We start from the raw sequence: 24,365 nt of genomic DNA, 5'->3' as shown, positions 1-24,365 counted from the left end.
AGCAACTTCATTCTTGTAAACGACCACAGCTAGAAGTAAGGTCCAGACCTGCAGAACACGGTGCGTTCAAGATGCCACTCTGCTCCTGCAAACTTGAGGCATCACTCCTGCGGGCAGCAGCATGTCTGCACAAGCCCACAGCCGATGGGAAGATCTGTCCATCAAACTGTTGCTTCACAAAATTATGAAGGGCCCTTTGGCATCTCTGTCACCCCACGCTGTCTCTCATGTGCAGTAACTGCAAACCCAAGGAGAGCAAAACCCTCAAGGTCAGGGGACGTCAGAAACCCATCATCATTGAGATGGGACAGCAGCTTCAGGACTGGATTCACTGCAGGTTGGATGCGGCTGCTGGTACAACATCAGACGATCACTTGCTAAGCAACTTCCAGTCTTTAAGCACAGTAAAATAAGCCTCACAGGCTGCGTCCGATAAATACCTCTTCCCTCGCGGTCCCTCAGATGTGAATTCTCATCACCTGATGTGTTGACAGTTTCTGGGCACATTAGCATTAAAGATCAGCCTTCTGCTGTGCCCTCTCCAGAGGTGGTTGTTATGTTTTGAAAATGCCAGCTGTGTGGGAACAAAATATCCAATCGATGATTAGCAAAAATCAAAAGCAGTTCTGGGATAGCGGATAATTGTTAATGAAAAATGCATGAAGGCTCAGGCGTAGGGAATTGTGGGGTTTTCCATTAAAAGCTGTGAATAAAAATCACTGAAGGAGCTGATGATGGGGCTGCCTTGCCATGCAGTCCTTGGGTTGGGGATGGAGCTGATAGCTGTTGGGGTGATGCTGCACTGAACCATGCTCTCGGATGGAGAAGCTGATGGAGTCTCTTTTACCTTGGTGGAGCTGTCCCTGTGTCCAGCAGCCGCACAGTCTGTCCGTCTCTGTTGATCAGAGATGCCATCTTGCCCATATTGTTCCTGGGGTGATTCAGATCGATCATGATCCAAATGCCTGAGAGGTGTAATGGGCACTTCCAGCAAAATTCCCAGCTGGCATCACCAGCCTGGCCCAAAAGCAGTCATATTGCTGCAGGAGGAAGGGGCGGTTACTGGCTGAGTTAATCATGGGTTTGTGTAAAATCATGCTTTCTAGGTTATTACTTCAAAATTTACAAGGAAGCATGAAATAGTACCCGAATTATGGCTCTGAAAGGTTTATTGCTTTTCTTCCTTTGACCCAATCAGGTTCAGGGGGGTAATTTTCAGCCTAGAAGTATATCACACTATGGGGTTTATATTGCCATAATAGTAAGGAACAAAGGCCAACATCTTCAGAGAAGGCAGGCTCTAAATATTGATTTTCCAAGAAGATTTTATTTACAAAATGGTAATTAAGGGACTTCATTTGTTCCACCGGAAAAAGGCTTCGTTAGAACCTGGGCTCAGGTGGCGTTCGCTCTCCTCAGTGACCTTTGCTTATGAACTGTCTCTTTTTTAAATTCTTCCTCACTGGTTTGCACTTGTTTTAGTGCTCTGGGAATGACTCACTTCAAGGGCCGTGAATGTTCAAGGTTCATCAGGGAAAATACTCCTCCGTAAATAAACTTCAGGACAACTTTGCTTTTCTTGCACTTGTCATGCTGCTTAATCCTGACACAGATACAGAGAGTGACCTTGAAGCACAAACACCCAAGCACTTGGGACCAGTGTCATTGGAAACTAGAGCCTGTCATTCACAAAGTGGCTTTTTTCTATAAAACCCACATTAGCTGGGTGCAGAGAGATGCAGATGGGTTTGTACATCCCTTCATGGTGCACACACCCCACAAACTCTTGAATTTGTAGGGATTTGGACACCTTAGAAGGGAGGACAGGCAAGCCTACAGATTATTTATGCAATGAGTTTGAAGACTGTTGGTGATTATGGGAAAGGTACCATATAGCAAATCATATTTCCATTCCTGGAAGCCTGACAAATAAGTACTTGGAGGACTGGGATGTGAACCAGCTGCTCCTGATTTAAGAATAATTTATGCATTTGACTTTGTTTGGAAGATACTTGGAAATGGCCTTTGCAAGGACGGTCTCTGCACAAGCGTCCAAAGCCCTGCTAAACAGCGGGGCATCAGCATGATCCTACCTTCCCTGCACTGAGCAGGGATCCCATGCTGGGATCACACAGCTGTATCCCATGAAAGGGATCTGCAGCAGCCCCAGAGCAGCTGATGGCAATGGGCATCAGTCTCTCCTTCTCATGTGGCTGCGATTATTTTGCTACCAAGTTGCCCGTGTAATTTTTCTCTGTGTGCTGCTCTGCTGAGCTGCTCTTGAAGTGCATCACCAGTTCAGGGTTTTAAGTGTTTCTTCAAACTGTTGCATACAGCAAAATACATCTGCAGAGCAAGGTCCTTATACAGGAGCCTTTGAGGCAGGACAGAGCCCATCACGGAGAAGCCCAAAATCAGCCTCCCCTGGATTAAACTAGCTCTTTTTCCTCTCCAACACCTGTGCCCCTTGCTGGGAACAAGATTTGAGGGACTTTCCATTTAGCAGCAGATAGCTCTCCCAGCTGTCTGCATTAGCAGTCCTACCAATATAGGCATCTGCCCTCCCTTCCAGTAGCTTTTCCTGAGATCCCTTGTGCTTCCCTGTGGTCCTGCAGATACAAAGACTTTTCTGCTCCCTCCCCGGGACGGGATTTGGTTAAATCTGTGATTGCACTCTCTGACTTGTGAAGACAGGTTGAGTGGCAGCCAACGTGTTCACCAGATAACCAGCAAGTCTTGTAACATGGAGCAGCTGGCTCTGGCTGTTGTCTCCTGCCTGTGACAGGGTGCACTTTCCAGCTCTGCAGGGATGGGAGGACACAGCTCCACCACTGTCAGTGCAGTTGGACCCTCCTGCCTTGGATGTGAGGGAACAGATCTCTGAAAAGTCCTTTAATTATACATGGGAAATTGGAGCCACTCACTTGCCGAAGGTCTTCTGCATGGAGCTCAGTGCTCTGCTGGGAGGTGCTCCAAGCCAGGGCTGCATTGCAGCACCAGTGAGATGTGTCCTTCCTACCTGGGAAGGATCAGACCACCTCTGATGTGGACCAGAACTGAACCAAGGGACCCAGAGCCTCCAATGCTAGAGACTTTGGTGTCAGGTTGGATTGTGGAGCTGAGCCTGCCACTGCTTGTCCCCAGTGTGGTACCTGAGCAGTGGCAAGTTCCCAGAAGGGCTCAGCACATGTCGTGTCAAGACAGGGCAAACCCAGGTGTCATGAAGCCAGCAAAGAAGGGTTAGCATTTCAGGATGAAGTGGTGCCACTGCTGTGCCTCCTGTAGCAAATGTGACGCTGCTTACAACGTCCCATTTGCAGAAAACACACCGTACAGCCAAATCGCCATCCTGATGGACTCTGTCCTCTCCCAGGGGTGTGAGAAGGAGCAGCATCTCTAACCAGCTTTGCAGGCTGAGTGTCTGCTGGCCCTTTCATCTGGCACAGGTGGGGAGGGTGGGGTGGTTCCCCATGGCACCACGCGCCCCACTGGGACCAGCAGCATCCCTCCAGAAACTGCGCTCGGGTGAGTCTGTAACCACAGAGTCAGGCTGGGATCCTGGCCAGCGGGCTGCAGTACCTGCTAAATATAAACCAGTTTGTATGGAAAGGGTTCTTTCTCCTGCCTAACATGACCCAATTTCACCTAGGAAGCCCTGCATATTTAATTTCTGGAGGTGTAAGAACATGCGCATAGAGGGCTGGGGACGATATGCAGTGTCTCTCTGGGCTGCTGAGTGTCACACTTGAAGTTTTGCACCTTATTCTCAGCCTGTACGAGGCAACTTTCAAAATACAGGACATTTCTGCAAAGCTGCCAACAACCAGCACTGGAGGGGAAAAAAGCTCCTTTCCAGTGCAGTACCGGCCGGCAGCCCAGGAGTAGTTCATTTGGCACAGTGCGGCACAATATGACCCATAACAAATGGAGGCAGAGCGAGGCACGGGGACAGGGCATCTGAATGCGGCACTGGTGGCTTTCTGTAGCTGCTGGCACTTAAAATGCTCTCCCTGCTAGCCACAGCCTGCTCTCTGCATTAATTTCATCACACTCCCCCTTTTGTGTGCCTGTGTGCGCGCGCATGCTGATATCCTTCCAGATGGGCCCCTCTTCTTCTTTGTGCTGCTGAATCGATGAAGAGGCTTCCTTCAGTTCTCAGACTTTTTCAGAGGAGCCTTTGGAAAGCCGATCTCCGGTCACTGGCCCGGACCCCTGACCCGAGCCAGATCAGTCATCCTGATTGCCTATGAACTGGGAAGACAGCTTGGGAATACCGTGGCTTTCGAGCAGCGGAGGCCTCTCATTTCAGCTCAGCCGGGTGTGAATCTGCAGCAGCTCTTCTCCCCACTTCCATCAATGCCTGTCAGGGCATTGTGTGGAGATGTGATGGAGCCCTCGGCTCGCTGAGCGGCTTTGGTGACCAGTAGAAAGCCTTCTGGCATCTCGCCTTGTCTGACGTGCTCGCAGCACTGCCAGTCTGGCACTTGCGGGAAAGTTTTCCAACAGCAGATGTCCCAAAGTGACAGATTTTTTTCCTGTTGACAGGAAGAAATAAAAGGACACTGCATATTTCAGATGGTTGATGCGCAGAGACGCTCTGCGCCTCCTTGCACGGCAACTACATATTTTCCTTTTGTCTGAGCTTCCTTAAGAAAAAGACTGAAAGCAGCAAAACCTGGGAAAGCTGCTGGACCGAACACTGACCCTGCCTCACTGCATCCTCTGCATCCCTGGGGGGTGATGCAGTGGGCAAAAGCAGGAAGAATTTGTCAATAGTTAAGATGAAAATGGATGCACAGCAGAGGTATCAGCTGGGATGACACTGGGGTTCATGTAACTCACTACCAGCTCCTGCCCTCCTCATTGCAGTTACCAGCATGCTTCAGAGCTCACGCCGGGGCTTGCAGGGAGCTTGGCAGCCTCCCTTAGAGGCCTGTGGGTGTTAGAAGGACTGACAGAAAGAGAGAAAACCCTTACTCTCATGAAGCTGGTGATTAGATGCTGGACATTCTGCTCACCAACTTCTCCACACTCAGTTTCTGCTCCTTACCCAGGTTTATAGGCATAACCAAAAATCCAGGTGTTTTATTGAGCCCATTGCCTGTGCATCATTGCAGGTAACGTGGTAATGTCCCTAGGTAATGGATGGCCAAGGCTCTTACTGCACAGTACGTCCCAGCATAGCCTTGTAAATCTCAATGAAAATTACCTTTCCAAAGCCTGATGCCAGTTTCTGGCTACTTGCCACGTCCACTTTGTGGAAATTTATTTTATTTATTTCTTCTGACTTGACTGTGCATGACAGTGTTACTGGCCACCCTGGGACCTCTGCAGAGAGGCAGCTGGGATGTCCATGGCTCTGCCCAGCTCTGGCTCCCAGTGGCCAAGCGCTGTCCTGCTCCAGGACCACTGGCATCCAGCACAACATGTGTCACATGAGAGGAGCTTTGCTCACCCCCCAATCCTCCCAGGAGAGAGATGACTTTGGCCCCAGCATCATGCCGGTGCCATCAGGCTCCTTGCACTGCTTTCCAACCAGGCTCCCTTCTTCCCTCCTCCACATCTTTTCCTCTCTCCATGTGAAGCAAATAAATACGCTTGGAGGCAGCGGAGCCTAAATACTTCTCGTTGTTCCTGGGCTGCTCTGTGCTTGGGAAGCTTAAAGCTGCTCTCGACTTGTATGCCAGCCCAGCCTGGCTGCTCAGATGCACAGCAGCCGCGTGGAAATAATCCCTGCATTGATGGGGCAGAAGGAAGCACTGCTGCTCCTTCCACACATCTGCTTTGTGCAGAGCTGCAAGTACAGCTTTTGGATGGCGTGCTCCTGCCTTCTGCCATCTGTCCTCACAGGAATCAGCCCTTGTTGACACAGTTGAGCCACACATCGGGTCCTTCCTCCCTGTGCCCCTCTCCCAGCTCTGCCTTTCTCCTCCCATTTAATCAGATACGTTGAGCCCGTGGCTATGAGAGGAGCTTAGGGCTGATTCTCTAAAATCACCATATCAGCTGAAACCATCACATTTGATATTCCATTTACAATGTTTCCAAGGAAACAAAGGCACAGGACATAAATAGATGACTGTTAAACATTTGTTCACTCACCATGGCCCCAATAATTTGCAAGGCAGAAATATGAATGTTAAATAAACAGCAATAATAAATTTTAATATAGGAGGACCAATATTTTGCTGCAATTAGAAGAAGCATTCGTTCCGACATACAGGCAGGCAGCGGCAGGCTATTCATCATTTCCACTTTCCATGTACAATTTTTCATTTACATAAAAGGCAGCTTTGATTATGACCCCCAAAAAGCCATGAAGTGCCCTTTGTATCAGCAGGGGTGCTTGGGATTTACTCGTGTGCAGTCAAGTCCCAGGTCCACCCGGAATTCACCGCAGGAGAAGAAAATAATTTTTTTCTTCCTAGAAGCAAGCAGAGGATATGGATTTGGTTAGGTTCGGGTCATTTCTTACAGAAAAAATAGCAACCAAAAAGCTCATGTGAGTTTTGGTGTAAGCCAATGAGATGATGCTGAAGCTTGGAGGCATCATGGTCTCCCAAGTATTCATGCCAAGCCAGAAGCAAACCACAGTTCAAATTAACTGGGCAGGACTGGAAATACAGATGCACAAAGAGGGATTAATCCAGAGTGCTGTACATATGGGTGATGCTCTAAAATGGAAGGGGAGGCAGTGGTGAGCGGTGTTTTATTCACACAAATTGAATCACGTTGTTCCAGACTTGATTTTTGAGGAAGGGAGCAAGCCCTGGAGAGAGCAGAGCTTTCACTGATGGGTCCCTGTTTGTGAACAAATGGCATTAAGAAAAGCTGTTTTGCACAGTGAATGGCAAGATAGAGCTAATGTGTTGCACAATGATTTCTGAGTCAATATTTGCTGGCGTTGTTTTAAAGATATTGGGCAGTGCAACCCTTGGGCTGGCCCTGAACTTGCTCCTGTTGTACACAACCATTGCTGGACAGTCATGCAGCTCAGAAAGGGCCTTCAGTTCAGATGCTACATGTACAAGAACTCTGGTTGTCCCTGTGTCCACCAAGCCACTAAACACCCCTCCCAGAGGTGGTGCAGAGATGGGCACCATGCTCAGGAACACACTCATTTGGGAAGCTGGTACAGCACTGGCTTATCCCCCCTCATTTAGGGATGTTTTTCCATCAGGGTAGCCAGTGCCTGTCTTTATCTTGGAGGCTGAAAACAGCATCTAAGCCTGGTTTGGAGGCCCCTGAGAGCTGGCTGGAAGAAGTATTCTGGCTGCTGCCCTGGGAGAGCAAGCTTTGATGCACCAGCATCAAAAACATGCTCAGAGGTTTTGCACACAAAACCTGCAACTTGCTTGTAAGCTTTGGCTTTTCACTTGTGGTGCTCGTGTTTCTGAAGATGCAGAAGCAGGAGCTGAGGCTGTAACCCTGCTGGATAAGTCAGCTAATCCCAATGTTACCCTAAGACTGCTCTAATGTGCTATAATGCAATTAGAGCATCACCAGAGGGCTTTCTGGCTGTGCTTGATTAGATTTGGCTTACCAACTGTGTGTGGTGCCTGGATGGGTCTCACTGGTGTAGGCTGGAACTAAGCCAGTTAAACCTGGTGTGGGTGCATGGATGCACTTGCCACAGAGCTATCTCTGTAGCGTGGCTGGGATCTTCCTGAATTCAGGGCTTCAGATCCTGCCATTCCCCATCCCACCCTGTGTCCCCACCTGGCTGTACTTGAACCACAGACTCTGCAAGTCGAGACAGAGACAATCTGCCCAGTCACGGAATCTAGGGAATGATGCATCCACCTCCTGGGCTTTTCCTTCCCGAAAAGCCCACAGCTTCCTGGAAGCTTTCTGTGGAAATAGAGGCACGTGGGATGCTCTGCCATCAGAGGCAGCTTGGGGGCCATGGCATGGCTGGAGGGGAGGGACGTCTGCTGCAGAGCGCTCAGTGAGATGCTTGTCCCTCTCATGTACCCATGCAGCACTCTCTCCATCTACGGGATCAACCAGGCGGATGAAGCCATCTACCAGTGCATCGCCGAGAACAGCGCTGGCTCCACGCAAGCCAGCGCTCGCCTGACAGTCCTGTGGGCAGATGGGCTGCCTGGTCCTCCACAGAGCGTGAAGGCTGAGACGGTCTCTGCAACCACCATCCAGGTGTCTTGGGAAGAGCCTCTGCAGAACACCAAGGAGATCATCGGCTACGTGCTGCACATTCGGAAAGCTGCAGGTACGGTGCTCTACCCGCTGCCCAAAGCGTCCTCAGCCTTCACATAATTCAGCAACGCGGCCCACTGGGTAAACCAGGTCCAAAATCCCAGGCAGTAGACAGTGCTGCCACGCATGTTCTCCATCATCTCCATGTTTCTGAAAGACAGAGATGAGGCAATAATGCTGACGTAAATACCAAAGGGTGGGGAGGGTGAAGCTGCATGTTCAGATCTTGCTGCCCACTTAGGTCTCTGGCAAAGCGCACAGAAATGTAAGCAGAAAAGGATGTGGGCAGATATATATCCACCTTAGGGACCAAAATTACTGCTTGCAACATCTGTTCAGTCTCTTTACCTCTTGAAGCCTAACGCTGCTCTGTTCTCTCTTTCTTTGCACTTCAGATCCTGTAGAGATGGAGTATCAGGAGGCTGTTAGCAAGAGCACCTTTCAGCAGCTAGTGACTGATTTAGAGCCCTCGACCAGCTATAGCTTTTATATAAAGGCTTACACCTCCCGGGGTGCCAGCAAAGCCTCAGAAGTCACAGTGGTGAGCACGCTGGGAGAAGGTAAGGAACGCTTTGCGCTTGGACCATCAGATGCTGAAACCCGCTGTGCGTAGCAGCAGCACCGGTCACCCCGATACCCACTCCGGAGTGCTTTGGCATATAGCCTGTGGTGTTGATGCTCCTTGTTCCTGCTTCTCCTCATGCTCTGGGATATTGTGTAAAATTCACTTGTATCGTTATATGGGGGTCGACTGATTGCCTTAAATGCGGCATTGCCTCTCACAGCTGATGTTGTAGCAGGGGGTGAGTGCAAGTCTGGCTGGTCTTGTGCATTGCAGCTGCTCTGGGTTCTTCCTAATCTGATTGCTAAATGCAGACTTCCTGCTCAAGCAGCATCTCAGCATCCTCCAGCAGCTCTGGTACTTGCAGCTCTTACTTGATCGGTGCCACACTTTTTTAAATTTGATTTTTTTCTGCTCTACCCTGGAGAAATCACACTAGAGCTGAGCTGTCCTGACATACAAATCCCTGCCTTGGAGCAGCCTTCTGTTTCAGTGGGAAGTTAGGGCAATCTCCAAGGCTTTTTCTCTGACTTGGCCTCCCAGATGTGGCCACCAGTTAGCTTCCTCAGTAAGAAAGTGGGTGCTCTAATGCAGGATCCTTGCACACAGACACCAGACAGAAACCACAGCCCCAGTGTGATCTGTCAGCCAGCATTTTAGGAATGTTTTTGTAGAGACTCATGTACCTCTCCAGCACCTCTGAATCCTGGCTTGTCTCACATATGGAGCCTAATTTCTTAGGAGCATTGCAACATTCTCATGAACACTCAGTACTTATGAATTTGCAGCAGAGAGGGCCTTGGGTGTGAGGACGTTATTTAGGATCACATGAAAGAGTGTATTGACTTCCAGGTGGGGGATCCAATTCTCATTCCGTTTTCAGCTCTTGCAGATGTTTACTACAGCATTTAAGCAACAACACCAATAAATCCTCGCCTTGCCGGGTTGTTACCCAGCAAGTTTATTTTCCTTGGTACTATGCAGGGAATCGGTCACCCTTGCAGTTTGTTTTTCCTTCCAATTTAGAGGCAGAAGGGTGGACTAAGGCAAAACTTGAAACTCCTTGACCCAATGCTCTGAGTTCAGCTACTGGAGCTAGAAGCCAGCCATGCTTCATAGAGCTTCGTGTTTCTGCAGAAGTCTGGGTCAAGCTAGAGAGGACTTTTTGTCATCATTACCTTCAATCACAACAGAAATAGTTAGTTATCTGGTAATGGGATCATAAATTTCCTGGTGCTCTGAAGTTTCAAGGCATCACTGTCCTGCTCTGCCATCCTTTAAAAAAGGCTTGTCCTCTGTAACAAACCCCAGCATTTAGCTCCATGCTTAGGATGGACAAGCTGGCCTGGTTAAGATCACTCAACCCCAGCTTGCGTTTGCCTTGTAGGAAGAAAAAAAGAGATTTAAAAGCCCCAGTTCTGGCTTGATTTATTTGCTTTGCTTCAATTGGGTGCCTGTTGCCTTCTGCCCACAGAGGAGAAAGCGGGTCAGAGCCAGAATCCAGTGGCTTTTGACACCAAGTTAAGGTTTCACTGCCGATTTGCCTTTTCTCACAGCCAAGCCATTTCACACCATGCCTTCCCGTGGTGCACCGGAGAGCTGTGACTCCCCCGGGCTCGGGGTGCTAACAGCCTCGGAAAGGGATGGCATTTCCCTGACACACCGTGTCTCGGTTTTGCCATCCTGGCTCAGAGAAATGCGCGCGAGATGTGCACAGCGATGTGCACAAAGCCCTGTGGTGGCAGGGTCCTCCGTGTCACCACGCTGCCGTGTCCTGCCGTGCATGGAAAGGACACGGTGGGTAAATCTGGCAGCCAGGGACGGCTCAGCGGAGCCTGGCCAGCGCTTGTCGGAGTGGCCAGCCAGAGATGCTGCCAGACAGAGACTGGCCTGAGTGACCGTGTTATACTGGTGTTGTCTGGAGTAGGAATATGGTGAAGGTACTGAGGAGCAGGGCTGCTTTCAGCTCGGGGAGGTCAGCTTTTCAGGCTAGGAATATGCTGAGAGTGCATTTGCCTGAAGCCTCCAATGCTTTCTAGAAGCGTGATGCTCCTTCCTTTGTGCCAGTGAAAATTTTAGATTGAAAGTAGAAGGGAAGATGCCATAGAGAAACCACACAAGTGAACCTTGTCCTCCATAAACCTCCCTCACTAGGAAGGTCCTCCTGTCTCCTTGCTGTCATTCTCCTTTACGCCGTTTCACAAATGCCATGGTATTTTAAATCTCAAACTCTCTCCACTTCATTAAGCAGCACACACTCCTTGTTCTTGTCTTTTAATGCTTTTTAGGGTTTTCTCCAGGACTTTTTGACATTTCTCTAGGATGAAGACTGTTCCTTTAGTCATCTTCGGCTAAAGACGCCTTCAAGAAGAAAGTTGAAATGACCTGGGGAAAATTCCAAACAGCACGGAAGAGGAAAACAAGTATCCCAGCCCTTAGCATGAGGGAGATGCCTCACTTACAGTAGATCCATATTATGTCTTATATATACTTCTGTGAAGCACTTATACACTGGTGTGTGTACATATATTTATACACACACGCAGATATACTCCATCTGTATACACTTATTTGTGTAATAACATTATAAACAGCACATGCATTCTGCGAGTGCATACATATAATCAATATTATACATATATATACTCAAAGTTTGAATAAACACTATATATTCCATACTTTGAAGGAGAGATATTCTTGTGGTTTTTATTAAATGTAAGGCTCTGCAACCATAAAATAAAGCCAACTCTTCACAAATCAGGATGGCCCACATCAGTGTTTCTTTGTCCATGGGATAATGCGATTTCCCTTTCTGTGGCGTTTTCACCCATGATTTGGAAAATGATGCTTTAAGCAAGAGTCCAACTTCTCAGAGGGGGGATCCAGACAATTTCCTAATTTTGCCCTTAAGGGAATTGGGAGAATTAGAAAAAAAGGGTATTTAATTGGATTGCAAAAATATGCAGCCTTGGGAAGAATGGTACGTTCTGGTATAAATAGAATTTACTCTGTGTTTTGCACCCAGAAAATGCTGAGCACAACCTTCCCATCAGTGAAATGCATATCAGAATAAATACTAGTGAGAAGATGTACTTCAACCCATTTTTTTCCCATTGGCAGCACTCAGGCAGGTTGGGATCTCATTAACCTGACCCAGGACAGCTGCTCTCTGAGTCTTTCCTCCTGAATCCTGAGATGCTCACCAGTCAGCAGGGACTTGTTCCTCTCCCCAGCCTTGTTTGGAGGGCATCAGGCAAAGCCCCTGCAACCTGAAGGAGGGCATCCCTTTGAGAAGAGACAGCATTGCCCAGACCCTCCTGCTCACCAGGAGAGATGTCTTCCCTTCTCCTAAATCTCCTCGTGGGGAACCTTGAGCTCTCAGTGCCCGGGAAAAGGCAAACCATTGTGCTGTGCGGTTTTGCTTTTACTATTAAATTGGGGAAATGCCCTTTTTAGCTCTTGTCAGTCTTAGATTGACATGGCCACATTTCATCCACTTCTCACCATCGCTCACTAAATGGCTGTGCTGAACTCTCTGCCAAAGGCTGGGTTTGCACTGCTCATCCTTTAGAGACCCTTTGGGGAAAAAGAAGACAAAAAGCAGCATCGGTCCAATGCAAGCCTAGAAATCCTTATATTTGGGAACTTCTAAGCTTGTAATCATGTGGGATTGGAAAAATAGCTCCTGGAGGCTGCTGGAGAAGCAGGGCTGTTCTGCTCGGTGCTTTTGCTGCAGGGTTTAGCTGAGCTTGCTGCCTGGTACAGCAGTGCCCAAAAACCCTTCTCCCTCCCAGTGCTGGAGCAGAGCCCTGGGCAGGGTAGACCCTGCAGCGCCTGGTGCTTTGCACCTTCTGGATGGTACCAAAGGCTGGGGAACTCATGGGAGCATTTGCCCTGGGGGTGTTTTGTGGAAATGAGGTGAAAAAAAAATCATCAGTGAAAAGTCCTGCTAAGACACATCTCTGCGTTGGTATGATCAGTGTATGAGAAAGGGAGGGAGAGGGGAAGGAAGAGGCTTGGGGGAAATGTGGTCCTGTGTGCCCCAGCGCTGCGCAGGGCTCCAGGGCAGGGTTTGGTGCAGAACCAGCTTTGGAAAACCCAGATATCTGCATCACAAGAAAATTGGCTTTGGTTTGCAAATCTTTGCCTCTCAGCCCAAGGTGACAGGGCTGCTTTTTGGGGACCTGGGGAGGGAATGTCTGTGACCCCCCTGCTGCAGCACACCCTGAGAACGAGGGCAGGGTTTTGGGGCATTGACTGGAGCAAAAGGTGTCCTGGTGGACTTTGAATCAGGCCTTGGTGACAACGGGCAGCAGCAGGGACATCTTCCCGGCTAAATCCCCACACGCCCTTAAGGCCAGGTAAGTGCCTGCCTACCAAAACAAGCCAGCCACAGCTGTGCAGGGATCTCGGGCTGCTCAGGTATTTAGGGCTGTTAATAAAGATGCCCCGGTTCTCTCCTAAGTCCCCAGCACAGAATCACAAACCTCCCTCCTAAAGCCGACGGGGAGAGCAAGCTCCTGCGCACCCTGCAAGCCAGTGCAGGTACCTAGCACACTATTAAGACGGATGTCTCCAGTTCCATCCCTTCTGGTTCCTTCCTCCTTGGGGGATTAATCACTCTGAAAGGTCCTTGCTACCCTCAGGGCAAGGGCAAAAAAGTGGAATTTGGGAATGCATTGCCGAAGTCGCTGCATTCCTGCCCTGACCCGACAGGGCTGAGCATCAGATTGCAACCAGAGTGTAAAAGTAACCTCTGCTTTCTGAACTGAGCAGAGGAAACCCTTGGAAACTCCTGCAGCTCCCTGCAAAAGTTCAAAGCTGTTAAACCAGGATCTGGTCTGATCTGATTTTTCTCAATCTCATCTAGCATGTTCTTTGGTGCAGTGACCACAGGGAAAGGCTGCTGGGGAATTTCTCATCATGCAGACTAAAAAAGCACATGCAACCCACTGTCTTTCTCTCTCTGTTTCAGTCCCAGCCATGCCATCCCTCTTTATTAAAGTCATTAACAGCACCGCTGTCCAGGCTATGTGGGAGCCCTCCATCAAACTGGGCCAGCACGAAGGCTTCAAGCTGTATTACCGCAAGGTCCACCTCTCCCAGTACACAGGTCCGGTGCTACTGCCCAGCAACGTAACAGCATACAACATCACCCACCTGGGTGAGTATGGTAACAGCTTGATCCATGTCCCCTCCTGACCCCGGGATGGTCTGTCATGATTAGCAGAAGAGAGCTCAGATGTGTTGCACAGCCACTAAATGAGAGATGCTGCAGGTCTCCCCCAGGTTTTTGGGGTGCTTTCCCAGTAACAGGTACTTGTTCGCAGCACCTTGTGTGTATTTGGTAAGATGTCCGTTTCCTAAATAAGCATCACTTGGGGAGATAATGCTAATGATTAAACCCGAAATGCCCTTCTTGTGTCTCCTTCGAAACAGATGCATCAGTGGTGTATGAAGTCAAGCTCCTCGCCTATAACCAGCACGGGGATGGAAATTCAACTGTCCGCTTCGTGTCCTTGAGGGAAACTGTGGAGAGGACAGGTGAGATGGGACATCAGTCTCGCTAGTGGTTTTTGCAAACTGCTTTGCAGGAAGGTGGTGAGGCCAGACACCTCCCCCAGACAGCCATGGCTCTTCCCCCCATCTCACCTTCAGCCACTCATTTATTTTCAGCATCACAAATAGTGATGAAGCAAAGCTCTGCGGGGCCGGGACCACCTGGTGCTGGTAGGGGAGGCTTCTCTGCCACGTGGCTTCACCAACCCCATTGGCCAGTCCAGCCCCGTGACTTTTTTTTTACTAAGGGGGAGAAGACAAACCAAATGTTCCTGTAATTGCCAGTTTTGGCGCCTAAGCTCAAGCCAGAGGTGAGGCCATGAATGTGAACAAACCCCCATGTGTAAGCTAAAAGCTGCCATCCTCAGGTGAGACGTGGTGCACCGAGCATCTCCGCTCTCCTGGATATTTTGACCTTCACTGGTGCCAGGAAGGGAGGACACATGGCTTTGGAAAGGACAAGAGTTGCAGAGCATAAGCACTGCAGTATGTGGCAGAAAAGGGGAAATCTCTAGAGGGAATCGCTAACTGATCACACCTTTCATATTCATCTACGTGTAAAAAACATCCTGCTGCTCTTGGAAGCCTTTTAAGCCTTCCAGTGGGAATATCTTCAAGAGATAGTTATTACTCCTCTGTCTGTGTTGGAGTAAATACTAATCTCACTGGGATCTGCCTACTCAGTGCTTTCCATCAGGTATCAGCCTGCTCTGGCGTAGTGGCTGCCTCTCACCTCCCACCTCGGACACAGGGTTTTGCAAAAAAATCACATCAGAGCCTTTTTCATTCATTAATTGTGACTAATAACAGCAGCCCAGGTAATGGGGCTGGCTGTCTACGGACCTTCCAGTCCTATGCTTGCTGTGACTGCCTTCCTGCAGTACGGGGAGCAGCTTTTGCAGGCAGTGACCCCACTGAGCCCCCACCCTGCTCTCCTCTTCCCCCTACACAGCTCCCAGCACCACCCAGGCTCTGACTTTTGCTCTGGGCTCCCCAAAAGCTGGAGGAGCAATAGGAAACCAGCACCGCTGACCCCCCTCTCCCCTCTTCTTCTGGCAGTGCTGAATCCCCCTTGCGACTGCATGAAGGACGAGCAGAACAATAAAACCTCCACGACAGGCATCATCATTGGGATCCACATCGGTGTCACGTGCATCATATTCTGCGTTCTCTTCCTCATGTTTGGGTACAGAGGAAGGTAGGGGTTGCTCGCACCGCTGCTCATGAGGGGCAATGGTCCCTAATGCCATGTGGGTATCCCCACGAGGGTCTCGCAACCCCAGTGTGATGATGGGCTGTTTCCCACGCACATCTCAGGACGCACATCCTGCGGCGTGCGATTGCGCAGCCTGGCTCCCGTGAACACTGGGTGCTGTTTGCAGCATGGCTCCTGCCTCCCTCCCAGGCACACAGACCCAGCAGGCTTCTCCGAATACACCCCATCAGCTCCGGTCCCCATTGAGGGACCTGGTACTTCCCGGGAGCATCGCTATTTCTGCTCTGGCAAGCCTTGACCCTGCCTGTAAAGCAAAAGCCCTTTCATGGCGAGGGGAAGAGATGTGACTTTATAGGAGGGATTTAAGGAGTGAAGGAACGTAGGACAGGGATAAGGCAGACTCAGGCTTGGGGGAAGGAAGGTGGGGAAGGCACCAGCTTTGCTCACCCTCAGGCTCCGTCTCTTTATTTTTCAGGCTGCTGATGTGCAAAAACGTGCAGGAGCAGCTGTCAACCCCCCAGATCCCCAGGAGCCAGCGGAGTGCCGCAGGCCTCGTCCTGAACGGGGCCGCTCGCAGGGACAGGGATGACCGGGACTTGAATGGAAAGCAGCTGGATATGAACGAGCTGGAGAGGTTATTCCCAGCATCCCCATCCCAGGAGCAGCAGGATAAGGGAATAACGGTAAGTCCGGCAGGATGGGAGCACACCTGGGAAATGCAGACATGGCTGCATGACTAAGAGCATCGGTGACCTGTCACTGCATTGTCCCCTTCTCTCTCTCCAGTCGGCACATAGCCCACCGGCCACCCACGACGACACCCAGATATCCACACTCCCTCTGGATGAGTTCAGCATCATCGAGGAGCAGCCAGACCCCCTCCCAAAAAGCCCCCGCGGTGGCAGCCCCTCTGCTCTGGCTCCTGACCACGGTCCCGCCAATGAAGGATAAAACTGCCAAGACTCAAACCCTCTTGTAGGAGTTACCAGAAACCAAACCCACGGCTGGTGATGTCTTTACAACGAGTCGTCAATCTCAGGTCAATTGAAGATTTCTACAGTCTGATTGTTATTTTTTTGTTTTGCTTTATTTTTATATATATATATAAATATATATATATGTATACAGCCTTTTGGAAACTCTGTGAAGTTTATCTTTCTGACCTCTCTCAGGCATCTCGGTGTATTTCTTCCGATGATGGCTTTATTGAGATTGGTCACGATGAATTTTCCCTGCAGCTGCTAAGTTAAAGACTCCTTGGCAGAGTTTGGCAAACTCTCCTGTCTCTGACAGACTGGGGATACGGTGGAGCCTCCTCTTGGCATCCCAGACTTTTTCCTGATCAGCAGCTTTAGGACTACTTTTTGGATCTATTTTTTATTTCCAGAAGACTGGATTCGGAGAAATCCTTCTAACTTGACTCCAAAAATTGAGGCCCGGGAAGGCTGTCTCTCCGTGGATTTGAAGATTTTGTACACTTTTACTATTTCTCAGGATACTTTTTTTGCTGATTGACTCTAAATAATATGAAAAAAAGAAAAAAAAAAAAAGAGTGTGTGTGTCAAAGGATGCCTGCCTGAGGGCTACTGAAAGACTTGGACAGACAACCCGAGTGAACTCAGAACCTACCTCAACCGGAATGAATGTCTTCTGGGAAGCAGAAATACCTGTGTCTTCCTTCACGTTCAAAAAACAAGTAGCATAGCACTTGGTCAGTACAAGCTTGGTCCTACCTCAGCAGTCACGCTCTGTACCTGCCACCTTGGTGGTTTTGTTGTTGTCGTTCCCCTGTAAAGCACTTCCAAACCTTTGAAAGCAATGTTCTACCTCAAGCGTGATAGAAACTTGTGTGTGTGTGTGTGTGTGTGTGTGTGTGTCCCCTCTCCTCTCGCCCAATTCCTGCCTCTCCCACCCAGCCCTGCACAAACCAAGATGCTTCACTAGTGTTATGAGCTTTACTTTTAGGCATGTAGCGGGGCTCTGGTGTGATTTTGCGTGGCGGAGATTTGTATCGTGGGGTTTTTTTTTACTTTAAAGATTGTTGGGGCCGTCACAGACTCGCGGCTCAATGCCCTGTGCTTCGCCGGCACTGTTGCTCTTGCAGGGCTCATTTGGGCACTGGTGGTGGCTGCCTCAGTCCATCCTGGTTGTATTCAGGACGAAACAGGGCGCGCAGGGTGCTTGGATGCCAGTGCTGGGGCTAGGGCACCCTCCTGCCCCATCAGCATGCTGCTCCCCAAGGATGATTCCCAGCAGGATGATTCATGGCATGTGCCAGCACGAGACGCATAGCACACCCCTGGGAGGTGGGAACCTGGACATCACTGTCTTGTCCTTTCAAAGCCCACCCTGCCGTCAGGAGCGCCTACAAGGCAACTCTGATACAGCACTTCCAAAACCTCTCGAGATATTACTGAGCTGCTCCCAGCTCCAGCGTATTTCCAGCTAGCAGATCATCCAAAGGATGAGCTGAGCCAAAACGGGCTCGCTTCCCTGGGAGGGACGAGGCGAGGAGGGCTCCTGGGCAGTGATGCAGAGCCGGGCCCTGCGCCGGAGGATGCTGGGGGCTGCCGGCAGCTGCCCCTTCCCCGTGCCCAGGGTGGGCAGAGGAGCTCCTGACACCAAAGAGAGGGTTTGTGGATGACACCCCCCCCTCCAGGGACCAACCACCAACCTGCCACCATGGTTTTTGGATTGTCCTGGCACGGTGCAGCCTTGTGAGTCAGTGTGTGACTGGCATCGTCCGTGAGGTGAGATGGGGGCACACATGGGGGACAGGGACGTTGGTCCGCCAGTGCCAGAGGGCAGCCCTTTTTCCTGCCACATGGATTGTTTAAAACTGGGTGAATGTGAAGGTTTGAACTCTTTGTATAGGTGGTGGTAAATCAAACATCACCGTATTTGCAAGGACAAGTGAAAGGAATTAGGAAAGGAAATGAGTTTAAGTTTAAAAAAAGTAATAATTTTATTTTTTTAAGTGGTACCAGTGGGAGAGTCCCTTCTGTCAGAAACATCCTCCATCACCTTCCCATTTGGCAATGGGATGCTACCGATAATTGTGTAAATAATACAATATACAGGACAATAAGGCAAATATCTCTTCCCCTGTGCTCTGTCGTGGTGCTGGGCTGGGTTAGCTGTGAGCAGGACTCTGTTCTTCCAGACCAAATCATCTAGCTTGGCCCAAGCAGATGTAATGGCATTGATCTCGAGAGCGAGGAGCTCTTGAGGCTTGGTGTTCGTAGCCCTCTCCCATTAAAATTCCTCCTCCTGTAGACATCTTGCAGGACAGAAAAAATGTGAAGGGTTAACCTTACATATTAACCCCCCAAATAGCCTCTCCCCACTCCACCAAAGAGGCTAAATGGGCCGTCAGACCAATTCCTGCTCAAACATACCATGAGGGGAAGCTCCCTCCCGCACGATGCTGGACCTGGAGACAGCCTGGGAAGGGACTGTGGGGGGACAGCGCTGGTGGGACCATGCAAGACCGGTAGCCCAGCCCAGCCCATTGTGGGAGCCGGAGGATGCCGGGGCTTGGAAAGGGCAGGAGGGAGGAGGAGATGGCAAACGGCTCGAGTTATAACCTCATATCAAAGAAATCCCAATCTCCTCCTGCCATCCCGCTCCTGTTCCAGCCCAGCTTTTCTTTTTATTGTGGTTTTTTTTCGTGTGTGTAACGCTGACGTTCACATTGAATAAGTACTGTTGCCAAAGTGAACACAGAATTTAGACTAGCTTTCAGCTCAGACTTCCTGGAGCTGTGAACATGCTATTAATTTAATATCATATTATTGTGATATTGTAATAGTAACAAGTATTTGTCACTACTTCCTTTTATTAAAGGGAAATGCTGTGCCATTTGACTAGTTAAAATACAATAGTATGTCAAGAATAGAGCTTTTCCTTTTTTTTTTAATTATGCAGAAATGTGATGGCTTAAACCAATGCAGACTATGTGTTGGTTTGAGACAGTTGAAGATGGATGTAAATCTTTAAAGACTATTTTTTAGATGTTTAGCGTTTCCTCTTTTTTGGGGTTTCTTTTCTGCTCTTGTCAATCTGTACTGTTGGGACCTAACGTAGATGGTTGTGGCACGTCAGCCTCCTAAGTCTGGAGATCCAGCAGGAGGACATGGTCTTCCCTGAGTTACCCAAGCCTCCCAAGTCCACAAAACTGGGCAAAAAATACTTGAAATGGCACATTCTGGCTTTGTGCTGTGGAGTACCTCTAGCTGCCACTTAGCTGGAAAAGCAACAAGTAACAGCCCCTCCTGCCATTCATTGATGCTTGAGCTGGGCTGGAGGCAAGGCTGTGCCGACCAAAACTTGGGAAAACACCACCTGGAGTATGTCTGGCCTTTAGTCTGTAAAACAAGAAGGAAAAAAGAACAAAAAAAAGAGCTTGTGTTTGGTTTCAGCGTGCGGCACAGCTTCAAGTCTGTCCTTGGTTCATCCAAACTGCTGCCTTGTGTTTGAAGGAAACCACTGGATTTTTATTCTGTGCTTGGGCTGTGGTTCTACTTGGGTAGAGAAGTTGTACTTGGGTAGACGTGTTGTACTCGGGTAGACACGTTGTACTTGGGTAGACACGTTGTACTTGGGTAGACGTAGGACTGCAGGTCCCCGTGTGCTGCTGGTGGTTTGGATTCATTTTTACAGGTGTCAAAAACGCTCCTCCCAGGTATTCTGTGCGGACATACCTGTTTTCATGGAATCAGAGGCTTCTTCAGAGGAATCACCTTCAGGCTTGGGCCTGGCTGTTGGTTGAACAGGAGCATTGCTGCTCTGGGAGCGTGTCCCTGTGCCACTGGCAGCCATTGTGGCAGCGTCCCAGGAGGGGTGAGTCCTCCTGAGCCTTGAGGCAAAGCTCTGCTGCGTCCACAGTACAAACCCACTGGCCACCAAAACCACCACCTGGGGCCAGAAATGGGACAGGGTGTGCGGACGTGGGGCTATGCCATAACAAAGGGGTCTGGGCATCGTTTTATCTACCTGGACCAGAGGGCTGAACCAGCCGGACTGTCCCAGGGGTTGTTACCGGTGCGTTGCACCCATCCTCGCCTGCCCGCCAGAGATCAGCTAAAGGCAGGTGCTCCTTTTGTCCTGATAATTCATTTATACACCTCAGACATTTAAGCAACAGCTTGCCAGATTTTTTTTCTTCTTTTATTTCCCGCCCTTTTCTTGATGGGAGGAATTAGAGAGTTTTCTTCTGGAGATAAAACTGCTGGATAATGGGCAGGTGTTGGATCTGGTGCAAGCCACTGGCAAGCGCCTGTGTTTGGGGCAGGAATCTCATCCTTTAGTATTTTTCCAAGCAAATGATTCCACTAATTCAAGTCACTGCCTTTTCTGGGCAGATCCCAAAAACCTCTTGCTTTTCTGGCTGTGGTGAGATGAAATTACAGCAAGGAATAAAGTACCCAAAAGCTGATTATTTTTTTTTTTAATTTTTTTTTTTTAGTAACCCATAATGGGCACAACCTATTCTTGGAGCTCTCAAGTTTACCAGAGATGGCTGCTACCTCAGGGATAGTATCCACATTGTCTTTAGTTGAACAGGGAATAGTTTTATGCTGCGACAGGGTATTTTCACACTGTTGGATTCAGGTATTTATTTGTCTACCATATCTTTCTTCTTCCTTGTTTTGTAAAGATGCTGATATATTTAAGTGCTGGACCAGTTTGGGAATATTAAAGCTTCCACCCAAAATTATACCAAGGGACTGTACGTTTTAAGTTGGCAATAGAAGAGGAGAGAAGCTACAAAGCTTTGTTGCTTCTGGATGGTGAAGGGAAGGTTTTTGCTGCCCGTGGTGGTGTTCCTCTGGGATAACCATCCCATGGCATTTTGGGGGTGGGGGTGTCAGTGCAGTGTCCGAGATCTCTCTGAGCTGACTGACAGCACTTAAGTCTGGGAAGATCAGTTATAAAAAAGGAAATTAAAAGCTTATGAAAACAAACAGCAGCGGTGTGGGGGGAGCCACTTAGTTACTTCATCTGTGCAAACAGTATTTGGAAATCTATCCCTCCCCATGCTGCACCACTGAAGGCAGATTAAAGATCCTATCTAGCAACTTGATGCCTGATCATTTATTTCCCTCACCCACCAAATTAAAAAAAGGGAAAGGAAAGGAAAGGTGCTTGGGCTGGAGCTGCAGGCAGGGAGATGGTTACATGGGAAGCACCAGCATCCCCAGCCGAAAACGCTGCTGATGCGGGGCCACGGCACTGAAACCCCCCATACTGCTGGAAATCAGTGAAACAGATCCAGGTTTCCGAGAGCAGAGTCTGAGCTTCAGCATCTGGTAACAAGAAGGGACGGGGCTGGTGCAAAGCCCAGCGAGTTGGGAAAAAGCCTGATTTCATGGGGCTTTGGATCAGGGTCTTACTTACAAGGCAAAGAGGGATTTTTACTTTGATCCTATTTCCATCATTTAAACTTGCAATATCTTTACGTTTGTAATAAAATAATAATAAAGACGATGCTAAACCTTTGTCCCAGTCCTCTTCGGGAATCAACTGTTAGGAGTAATATTAAAAACCCAAATTGCAAAGCACTTTTCTACTGTTTATTTTCTACCTTTCTTACTTTGAACTGTCTTGATATTTGAAATCCCACTGATCCTACGATTGTTAGCTCTGTATAAAAAAAAAAATTATAAAATAAAACCCAGTTTTTTTGTAGTTTGCTCTGTTTAGATTTTAGCCTGTGGCTACTTGTACAAGAAAAATAAAGCTAGAATAAAAGAGCTTGAGTGGTTCAGCCAGAGTGGTGCTTTCTTCGTGCTGCAGTACATGCATGGCTGCAGCGTGGGGATTGTGCAGAGCGTCTCAGGGCACTGCCACTTCATGCAGTGGACTGGTGAATTTAGCTCCTCTCAAAGAGCAGCTTCCAAAATGCAGTTTTTAAGGGCTGAAGAGGGGTTTTTTTTGCTTCTTTGCTCATAAACTTCAGGCTAAGCCATCAGCAGAGGCACACTGAAGCGTCAGGGCTGCCGAAGGCTCTTTGGCAGCTGGGGAGGAGGTTGAGATGAAGACTTTCAGAGTCACGGTATGACACCTTGTGCTTGGAGGTGCGAATTAATTTCCAATTAATCTTGGCTTTTGCTCAGCTATTGCTGCCATCTGCTTTTTCCACTGCCTTGGGCGCTAACGGAGCGTCACTTTACTTGGTGCATCTTTGCAGAAACCCTGATTAAAACCATGCTCCGGCCTTTTCCAGCCCAGCTGCAAACTGGTCTGCAATGGCTGAGGTGGGAAGGGGCATCCCCAGGAGTGGGCAAAGCCAAGCTGCGGGCACAAACCTCAGAATCTCAGGCAGAGTCATTAAGCCCAGCATTGGCATCTCTGCAAGGTACCGATGAGCTGGGTATGAAGCCCAAAGCCTAGTGACACAGCAGCATCCATGGGACTGATGGAGAAGGTGTATCCTTGCCCCAAAATGGGGGCTGTGAACCATGGGCCACCCTCTTGCAAGTGTCCCATGTGTTGCAGCGCTGCACGGAGAAAGGACAGTGTTGATGCTGGTTCAGCGCTAGGTCCATTTTCTTTATTCCACGTGAAGAGATGGCTGGTACAGGGCTAATAGTGATTTTGGGGGGGGGCCAGTTGATCCCGAGGAGGATACAGACACAACCCTGCAGGGACTGAAGGAGCCTGGCCAACTCACGCCAGCCAGAAATCCAATCCGGTTACGATATCCTGTATTTTTGGACTGTTTCAGCCACGTTTTCAGGCGTTACCTGCACAGCGGCAGGGAAGGAAGCTGGAGACGATGCCCCTCCATGCAGCCCAAGCTGCAGGACCTGGCTGCCCAGCTGATCACGAGCATCAATTCACCACCAAAACTGAAATATTGATATGCCTTTGGCCTTCTCCAGGTCCTTTTATTTTTTTTCTCACTTCACTTGCACCATCCACAGCCAGAAAGTCCCTCCCAGGACAAGGGTGGCTGCAGCCACCAGCCACTTCAGAAGTGACACGAGCTGCAGACAAGCCCTTCTTTCACCGATGAGTTTGCCATGTCTCTACCCACACCACTGGCATCCTGAGCCATGAGGCAAGTCCCCGGTGCGCTCCTGGTGATGGGCTTTTAACGAAAGCCAGCATGTACCCCGCAATAAAACCTAAACACCCAATGCTCAAGCAAACCGTGCATCCCAAGGGATGCTAGAAGCTGATGCAGTTGATGCTTTGAGCATCTTAACAGCAACAGAAATGGTTTCAGCCCCCCCCTAAAAGCTCGCCTAAGCACGCACAGGGATTTGATGCTGTGTAGGGGATGCAGAGGCAATTAGCTGCTGCCGAAAGTAATTAACTGCCTTGCAAGCAAGGACCGGTGCATGGGACTCCTCCGGAGGAGCCAGCATCTCCCTGGTGTTCATGGCAAAGCAAAACCCAATCCCAGCAGCCCCAGGACAGGTTGCTTTGGGAAAACACCATTTATTGATGAGTTGGCCGGAGGAACAGCCCCATCCTCTCCTCCTGCTGCTGCTCTCGATGCCAAAGAACAGTCAAAGTGAAGGGCTGCGGGGAATAAATGAGTGAGACTGAGCCCAGCAACACTTTCTAAAGGGGGTTTCAATAAGTGGGTAAGTGAAGAATTGCTTCAAACAACTTCCCAAAGCTCTCAAAACTCCTAAATTGCAGCACGGATTGTCTAAATATATACTTCATAATAAATACAAGCATAAAAACTGATTTTATTTCCCAGAGGTAATGCAAGAGGTGAAAAAAAGATCAGAGTTGGCTCACTCGGGGGATTTTCATGTAAGTTCAGTGGAATATGGTGCTTCAGATAGCAGC

General features: G+C 49.2%; 1 protein-coding gene across 1 annotated transcript in view; it reads left to right on the top strand.

The window, feature by feature from the left end:
- IGDCC3 (immunoglobulin superfamily, DCC subclass, member 3) overlaps positions 1 to 16,676 on the top strand; it is a 114,102-nt gene extending 97,426 nt beyond the window's left edge. Inside the window, exons 8-14 of the mRNA XM_010572313.1 lie at positions 7,983 to 8,230; positions 8,613 to 8,777; positions 13,755 to 13,943; positions 14,219 to 14,323; positions 15,398 to 15,536; positions 16,030 to 16,237; positions 16,341 to 16,676. Coding sequence (XP_010570615.1) covers positions 7,983 to 8,230; positions 8,613 to 8,777; positions 13,755 to 13,943; positions 14,219 to 14,323; positions 15,398 to 15,536; positions 16,030 to 16,237; positions 16,341 to 16,505 — 1,219 coding nt within the window. The 3' untranslated portion in view covers positions 16,506 to 16,676. The remainder of the gene's footprint in view (positions 1 to 7,982; positions 8,231 to 8,612; positions 8,778 to 13,754; positions 13,944 to 14,218; positions 14,324 to 15,397; positions 15,537 to 16,029; positions 16,238 to 16,340) is intronic.
- The last annotated feature ends 7,689 nt before the right edge of the window (positions 16,677 to 24,365 follow it).

Source organism: Haliaeetus leucocephalus, unplaced genomic scaffold (assembly GCF_000737465.1).
Source record: "Haliaeetus leucocephalus isolate CR32 unplaced genomic scaffold, Haliaeetus_leucocephalus-4.0 Scaffold339, whole genome shotgun sequence".
Taxonomy (NCBI): domain Eukaryota; kingdom Metazoa; phylum Chordata; class Aves; order Accipitriformes; family Accipitridae; genus Haliaeetus; species Haliaeetus leucocephalus.
The sequence above is the reverse complement of the archived record's forward strand: the minus strand, read 5'-3'. Positions and strand labels throughout refer to the sequence as shown.